Raw genomic sequence first — 9,126 nt, 5'->3', positions numbered from 1 at the left:
CGACAATGACTTATAATCAAAAGTCAAAATGTATTACTACTGCTGTAACACTAAGATAATGTTTGACCCAGTCAAATGTTATCCTCGACATTTACATAAAACAACAGTGATGCAGATAACACCTTACTTGATTATGACATTAATACGTGGTAACTTATATCTACACAATTACCTCCACTACTTGTTTGCGTGTCTGACGTTTCAAACGGGATTGGTAAAGACTCTACATTTGTAAACGTCTTGCCTCTGTATTCACGTTGATTTTCTTTTTTGTGTTTTGAAAATCGTTTCCTGAAAATACAGACATGAAACAGAATCGAAATGTAAAAGATCAATAAATATAAAAATAGCATATTGGAATATCATTCGCAAAGGTTTAAAATACAATTACCGTGAGTGCATACCTTCTAAGGATGATGACAGTTGCTATAACAACAAGAACAAGAACAATCACTACTCCAACACCAGCACCAGCGTACGTTCCTGTTTGGTCGTATGAGACTTTCATTACCTTCTCTGAAATAAACACAGGTGCGTTGATGCAATGACAACTCCTTTTCGATCAATGTATATGAAATAGATATTACATGTGTTGTTCTAGTTTCGTTATTTCCATATTGCCTTTTATGACAAAATCTACATTAACCAGGTGAAATATCACATCAAAGTTATTAGTTTTGAAAATAAAACAAAATAAAACAAAATACGTGTAGTGCACTTCTCTCCTTCCCAGCCATGTTTACACCCGCATGTTCCGTGTGTCTTGTCGCTACAGAAGCATAACCCATAAGACCTACTGCATGACTCAGCACTGCACTGCCCACATTTCTCTTCACAGTTAAGTCCAAAATATCCACCCGTACAAGCTAATAATACAAATTGAAGTGGTGTAATTGCAAAAAAATAAGTGAGTTTGGTAATCACATGTTATCATAAAAAAACATCTTTATTAGAATGGATTAAAATAAGATTTGTGAAGCTTTTAGAAATACTCTATTGGAGTAAAAATAAAATATTAAAAGATAAAGATGTTTCAGGTGAAACATTTATAATTAACGATAAAGAAATGAAGCAAAATGTACATGATTCATTGGCTTTTTACAATAATAGTACGTAATGTGAATCTTACACTTTAAACTATCTTTTCTATGCATGATTAATAGCTCAGTCATAGATACTTTGACAGAATGTTCTGTACGTTAATGATAGGGCAAATGTACCTATGCACGTTCCGTTGTTCTGTTGGCATTCACAATGACCAGAACATGTCATATTACAATTTAGTCCAAAGAAACCAGGCTCACATGCTACAATACAAATATTTCATATTTTACACATACGACTCATTTTGTGCATTACACCTAATGCCAAATCAAATGGGGTAACGTTATTATGATTTAATTTAAATTAAGTTTACTAACCCTCACTTTTTAAGCCCGATTGACTGCATATCCGGTCATTAATCAAAACAATTACTATTAAAAGTTGTCCCGTACAATCCAATTTTGAATTCTAGAAATGCCAATGATTTATTAAGATTGTTTTGCCTTTAGATTAAACAGAAATGTCTTGAGTAGCAATATTGAACAAGCTTGAATTGTAATGGGGACCATAATAGAAGTCGTCCCCTACACAAACCGTGTTGTCACAAATCATACATTAGATGGAATGTCCAATGCCATAATGCACCAACATAATAATGTTTTGCCAAAAAAAAAAAAGAGAAGGATAATTCACATGTCCTTGGCCTCAATACATGTATATGTCAAACAATTATAGGCCACAGCAACCATGTTACATAACCGAACGGAACATGAGACTTTTAACACATACAACGAACTTAACGTACCCTTTTTTATTATCAAAAAAATGAAATGATCGGCAAATAGAAAAAGTGACTCTGTTTGCGAGCATTATTTTACCTGAACAATCCCCGCTACCTCTGGCACATAGCGAGTCTCGGCAGTTTGCCGGACAAATCTGCTGACAGTAAATGCCATAAAAATCGGGTGCACATTCTAAAACACAATTAAACAAATACATGCACTGACGTCTCCTTGCAGTAATGTTTACATAAGATTTGTATTATGGCAATTACATTTGCCTTGCTGTAGGCTGTGAAATAAAAATACGCCCTTTTGTTATTTGATTTATATAATCTGTGTGTTAATAATGTAAATTTAAAGTATCCTCTTGACGTATGATATCAAGTTTCTACTTCTGTCAATAACCTTACATCTCACCATACCTGTACATATCCCACTGGTCTGATTACATACATCGCCTTTACAATTGGACGGGCAGCTTGTGTTACAGGTAACACCAAAATATCCAGGTCTGCATGCTTAAATAACAACATAGGCAGTTATTTGAGACTAAATAAATACATCGTTCACTTTACATTAAAAACAAATTATATTTGTTATATATTCAAACAAGAATTACAAGAAAACGAAGGCTTAAATAAAAAATAAATACGATTTTACAAGTACATTTGCATCTCTTTTCAGATAATAATACAATTGTATCGTATCTATCTTCAACTACATTTAGAAATATAGTCAATCATATGAAATTTGAACAAATAATTTAAAAACATTATTTTGAGCATACCAAACGAAGATCTAAATACCTATGATTAGATTTTTAGAAATGTTTTACATAATTTGCTTGCCCTTGAGCGTTTTATTGTAAATACACATATATCAGAGAGTACAAAAACAAATTAGTTCTGCTTAAACTAATTGCAATGACAAAGTTCCAAACCTGTACATTTCCCCTCGTATTGTGTACATGTGTTGTGTTTACAACTAGAAGAACATAACTGATCACACTTCATCCCAAAAAAGCTGTGCAAGCAAGCTAAAAGTACACAAATATGTACATGTGTTGTGTTTACAACTAGAAGAACATAACTGATCACACTTCATCCCAAAAAAGCTAAAAGTACACAAATATGTGGAGCCGAAATTTCTGTTTTTTATTTCAATCGTTTCCATGTGCGAAATATTGATTACGAAATATAGTTAAGATTTTACCTAAGCTTGAGTGAATCAACGCGTTTTGGTGTGGGGAGGCAGGGGTAGGGAAAATCAGGTGTGTAAAGAGATGCAGAGCGGATACAGACAGCGTAATGGGAAGCAAAGCAGATTATGGCCACAGATACTTTCTTTCTATTTTTTCACATTCACATTAACTATAATCGTCCCATATGATACCATATACTTTTACACAAACAATGTACGTATTAAACGTGTCGCAATGTTTCAAGACCGACTAAACCCTTTGTTAAGCTATTACTGAGTGAGATAGTTGTATTGTTTACCTGTACAACGATGTAGGAGAAATTGTATATGTTTATGTCACTCGACGAAATCAATCTTTGATATCACATATATTCCAAACTGATTAATCTTATTGCAGTTATTTTCCTAAAGCTTGGTAATATTGTATGGAAGTAAAACACTAGTATTGAATGCAAACTTATATGAAAAATAGGAAATAATTATAACCAATCATCTGTTTAATTTGTATGTAAACATTACGTTTGTAAACCTTTAAATATCCATTAATTGCGCTCAAAGCAGCCATGGATCATGGAAAGGGCTCCACATTAGACGCATCTTACGACATGCATTTGGATAAATCATGTCACTTTTTCTCTCTACCTATGCAGGTTAGCCGTTTCCATAGTCTTTGTATATCCTAGTCATAGTTTTCTCAAACATCCATAGAGTTTTAGAGCATAATGCACATATACGTATGCAGTGTACATATAGAAGAAGCGTGTCTAAATCAGCTCTGATTGACTGTAGTTAATAAATGGGCTTTTTATAATGATTGTGTTTGTCCATGGATGCTTTAATTTAATCATTAACAATAATCTGGTATCAGCGACAGTGATATATATCTTATATGCTCTCTTAAACAGCTAAATGTTTTTCTTTATTGCAATATAAAGTAATGATATATACGCAAATAAACGACCATAATCACAATATGATTTCATTGACAATTGGATCACACATTCAAACTCAGGAAAATAGGTTATGAGATATAATGAAATATAAGCCATCAGTGAGTAGATCATGTGCTCTTTTTTGTAATACGTACGACTACAATTTCCGGATATTTTGTCACAAACACGATTGGGACAACCGACAGAGCAGTTATCACAGGACGATCCGAAGAATCCATCCTCACAGTCTGGCAAATGCAAAATCAAAACGAACTTTATATATTTTCCTATTGACATTTGACGCACATATTAATAGACAAAACAAACCTATCTCATATAGAACAACTTTGTATTGTATGCATGTCATGAATATAAGTTAAGAATCCTCTTGTTTTCCAAAGCTATGTTTTTTTTTGTTTTTTTTTTTTAATCAAACGCGTTATATGACACATTTACCGGTTATCAACCTTTTGGATTCCTGATGTTGAAAGATAGTATTGGTATCCAACTTTTAAGCAAGTATGAAACGCAAAGATCATACTAATTTTACCGAAAACCTACGTTAGTTTTAATTTTTTAGACGTTATAAAAAAATCCTAATGTTATCAACATGTATTTGCTTTATCTATGTAAACATGACACATACATATGTGAATTATATATAATTTCCTAACTAATCATTAGATAACACATTTCTCTACACGTTTTTTATACTTTCCAGTGATACATACCTTCACACTCTCCATTGCTTTGCATACATCGGTTGTCTTTACAGTTGAACAGACAAGTCTGATTACAATGGTTGCCATAATACCCGGGAGTACACGCTTTCATAGAAAATCACAAAGAACAAGTCAGAAACCGAAAAATTGTAAGGACTACATTTTCCTTATCTAAGTTTTAGGTCATTAATTGCCACTGATAATGTAATTGTACTTAATGATGCTTAATACATGATTATTTCAAAACACAATTGAGCAAGGCAAATTGTTTATTGTGAACCGAATCTCATTAATTTATTATAAAAAAGTAAAATTATAAACCTCACAGCGAATGCATTATATTTTATGACAAGAAATTAACTTAACACAAAATGTAAACAAAAATATCCATATAAAAGTTGATTTAAGCTGAAGTACATGGAATCACTTACCAGAACAAACACCGGATTCTGCATTACATATGCTATCATAACAATTAGGGGGGCATTCTACACATAAAGATCCAGGCCTATAGTATCCAACTGCACAGTCTAAAAATAATATGAAACATGTACATAATGCATATACTTATAAGACGCATTGTCTACAATGATTTTAGAATTATGTGGCGATATTTTACATAGAATGTAGAATTGTATATTGAAGACTGATTACCATATGTTGATTTACTTGAATAAGAAAATGTTATAATGTTATAATGAGCATGATATTATATTGTTTGCATGATAAACATGTATATATGTTATCACTGAACATAAAGCATATACGACGCCAAAGCAAAGACAATACACGGTATGTTGAATCAAGTTATGATGACGACATACACTCTTTGTTAATACCTAAAATGAGTTTTATCTCAACGGTCTCCATGCATAGAAAAATGAATGATAAACGTAGTTGTTTGTTCTCGTTCCATAGGCAAATGGCATGTTGTACTTTTTTTCCAGTATTAATATCTTTAGATGCATGTACTTACATGCACATCTTCCGGTCACTGGATCACACAGGCTATTGGCACAGCCTACACCACAATTTGAATCACAATTACCATCACCATATTTCCCAAGCGGACAACCTGAAATGTATCAGCATACAAGTTCGGAAATAAGCCCATCAGTTATCATTTAAATAACTAATAAAATATATAATTAACCATTTTTTATTGTTCTTTCATACCTTGGATGTACACATTTCTGTATATGTTACATCTTCCACAACGTTATAATGATGCACAAAAATGTATACGAACTTGTTGATGGCAACATAATTCACTGACTTGTAGACAAACAAAACATAACAAACGGCAAAGATGAGTATTGAAATGGAAGACACCTATCCTGTAACTAAACCAAAAAGTAAAAACAAAAATAACAGATGCTTTAAGTATATTGCAAATATGTTGTTATGGTTAATCATTTATCTTCAAAAGAGATTCATTAATATTGGTTTTTTGTCTAAAATACTACTTCTAAAAGTTCCATTATCCCTCAATATTTTCTACTGGGGTAAATACAATTCTTTAAGGTTAAATTGTAAGTTACGTACCGTAGACTTCTACCTCACAAAGCTCCAGAATAGCGTTTTCAGAGTACCACCATAGACCTCCTGACCGTCTGTCGCTGTATATTGTCAAGTACTGGGCGCTACCTGTACAATTGATCTCAGGAGTCAATGACAACGCGGCCGACGTTGATGTTGTGTCTATATGACAAAGGTGACCGTTCCGCCAATCCGACGTGTTCGACTGGTATACTTGATAACCACCAAATCGTTGTCGTTGCTGATACACTTGATCTAAATTTGATAAACAATGTAATACACTAGAGCTTATGCGTATATACTGTTTTTACGCAATACTATTTTCGCGTTTTCGCCAGGAAAACACCCACTGCATGTTCTATAACAGGCGACTGATGCAGAAGTATCAAGAGGAATTAGGGATTTTCATTTGTCACTCACTGTCTGACGCCCTACTTTGCAACACTTACCGTTTTGCCCTTATTATTAACTAGATATATTTATCAAGATGAACACAAATTATCTTTCAATCGATAATGATTCTGTTATGTTCCATTAGATTGATATATCACAGTAAAGCATGTAAAAAAGAAGAAATCATTGATTATATGCTGGTTGTTCTTATCAGTAATTTCCCTTAATAAAAGTGTGCCTATCAAGGCTTGGCTTTGTCACAACTCATATCCATATGAACACGGACAGAAGTACATGTATATGTAACGGCCGATGTCGTGTGCTTACGTATAAACAGAAAACCGAGTTACAACACCTGATGTTTACAATACCAGTATTATATATAACAGCCCGTCGTTAAAAACCAAGAATACAACCAGGGTCTATATAAAACGTATTATGAAAACCTCTGGTGAAGAGACGATTCATTAGTCAGAATGTCGACTTGATGGAAAGCATTACAAACAACATAGACAACCTGCCATGCTTATTGTATACGATTTACGTCATTGAATGTACACTGCATTTTGCTTTCTGTGTTGTTATGACGTATCATGTCAAGCTATTCTCGTTGTTTTTTTTACCATTCTCGGGGTAGGCATAACGGGCCGTTTAACAATTTATAGCTAAATAAAAATATCCTTCAATACTTATTATGTAAATATCGTTTCTGAATGTCAATAATATCAACTCAGGGCTCAACGACTTTGCAATAACCAGTGCAATATGAAGACGGGTGGGATGGGGATGGAGGTCGAGTTACATTAGTCGTCTTTCACGACATGCAGTGAGACAACACAGTAACGTCTAAAGGCCACGAATGACACGTAAAACCTTTAAAAGCACGAGTTTTGTTTTATTGTTGAATAAAAAAATCAAAATAGTTGTTAACTCACCTCTGTAGTATATTTTGACGTATTCCATAACGATCAGTCCATCTAGATCTACTTGCCACCATGCCTCCTTTATAAATGGATATGTATGTGAACAACAATTGTCGCTGTCGAAGGTTTGTTTTTTACAACCATCTACTGCTTTACCACTAATGTATGCAGCACTGTGGTTTGAACTTTGAGTGGTGATTTTGACAGTTGCCTCACGACAGGTGTTAACTGTAAAAGAATGAATTATCATTGTTTATCTCTATATATGAATCTTCCTGCTCTAAAGTACTAATCATTGTCACTATTCTCAGCATTGCAATGTCATCCATGTATGCATGTGTTGATGGTAAACTCAAGTATTAAATAACAGGAATGATGAGCAGAAATTAACGGAGAACCATTTTTGATGAAGTTAAAAAAAAATCAAATATACCAACAAAATCGTTAGAAAAAAAGGAACAAGGACTTTTTTTACTTATGTTTGACTCCTAATTAAAACTGCTTAATCGCCCTTAAGAAGTCACAGACAATACCCGCACGAAAAAAAAATATTGCACAATAACAAAATAAATGAATAAAGATAAGAGATAACAAAAGGTCCAATGGGCGTGCATCGCTCACCTGGTAGTAATTTCACATCTGTAACCTAAAAATTGATCCAAAGTAAAGCATCAAGCAAAAAAAAAGAAAAGATGTAAGGCTATAAGTTATTAAAAAGAACATGTTAAAAGATGTTTAGAATATTTGACCCCTGTGACATTGAAAGTCGAACAGGGTCATCAAACGAACCAAATTTATAACCCTTTATCTCAGCATGCAACTTGCCAAATATCACCACTCTAACCTTTTGTTTATTGAGATAGGGTCATTTAATGGTTTATACAAATTTGACCAAATTTGACCTTATCTCATTAGGTACAAAGTCATTCAAATGACTTGATAGCTCTTCATTCAAGCTTGCTGCAGGCCAAATATTATCACTCTATGCTTCCTGCTTATTTAGGAGAAGCCGTTTAAAGATTTTGAAACAAATTTGACACCTGTGACCATGAATATCAGTCAAGGTCATTCGTTTTAACAAACCCGGTAGTCCATTATCCTAGCATGACACTGGCCAAATATTATCATCCTTGGCCTTTTGGTTATTCAGAAGAAGTCGTTAAGAGATTTTGAACACGTTTGATTTATGTGACTTTGATTAAAGGTCAATGTCGTTAATTTGAAAAAAAAAAAATGGTTGCACTTCATCCGAACATTTTACGGGCTAAATATCATCATTCTGGACCTTTTCGTTTTTCAGACGAGGTCGTTTAAAGACTTAATACCTATTTGACCCCCGTAACCTTGACGACAGATCAATGTCATTCATTTTTATCAAAATTAGTAGCCCATTATCGTAGTATACTACGTGCATATTTAGAAGAAGTCGTTTTAAGATTTTAAAGATATTTGACCCCTGTGATGTTGAATTCAGGTCAAGTTCTTTTGAATGAACTAACTGTGTAGTTCTTCATCCAAGCAAACTCATGGCCAAATTTCCTCATGCTTGGTGTCATGGATATTCAGAAGAAGTCGTTTTATGATTTTAAAC

General features: G+C 33.5%; 1 protein-coding gene across 1 annotated transcript; it reads right to left on the bottom strand.

Moving 5' to 3' along the window:
* Window positions 1-86: 86 nt before the first annotated feature.
* On the bottom strand, window positions 87-7,760 carry LOC110459018 (multiple epidermal growth factor-like domains protein 10). The gene is made up of 12 exons (XM_021511036.1): window positions 7,548-7,760; window positions 6,226-6,474; window positions 5,657-5,755; window positions 5,112-5,210; window positions 4,690-4,785; window positions 4,114-4,206; window positions 2,249-2,344; window positions 1,923-2,018; window positions 1,221-1,307; window positions 708-866; window positions 405-516; window positions 87-291 (listed from the first exon to the last, which is right to left on the bottom strand). Exons 1-12 carry the CDS (start codon window positions 7,573-7,575, stop codon window positions 132-134), a joined length of 1,374 nt encoding a protein of 457 aa, XP_021366711.1. The 5' UTR covers window positions 7,576-7,760; the 3' UTR covers window positions 87-131.
* Between the last annotated feature and the right edge of the window lie 1,366 nt (window positions 7,761-9,126).

Source organism: Mizuhopecten yessoensis, unplaced genomic scaffold, assembly GCF_002113885.1.
Source record: "Mizuhopecten yessoensis strain PY_sf001 unplaced genomic scaffold, ASM211388v2 scaffold9911, whole genome shotgun sequence".
In the NCBI taxonomy this organism is placed as follows: Eukaryota; Metazoa; Mollusca; class Bivalvia; order Pectinida; family Pectinidae; genus Mizuhopecten; species Mizuhopecten yessoensis.
This window is presented reverse-complemented; position numbering and strand designations above follow the sequence as displayed.

Excerpts from the sequence above, each read along its gene's own strand:
- LOC110459018 (XM_021511036.1), bottom strand. The coding sequence starts at position 7,575 with ATGGAATACGTCAAAATATACTACAGAG. Across the intron at positions 4,207-4,689 it reads AAGCAATGGAGAGTGTGAAG|ACTGTGAGGATGGATTCTTC; the intron begins GTATGTATCACT and ends TGCATTTGCCAG. Across the intron at positions 517-707 it reads AGGAGAGAAGTGCACTACAC|AGAAGGTAATGAAAGTCTCA; the intron begins GTATTTTGTTTT and ends TGTTTATTTCAG.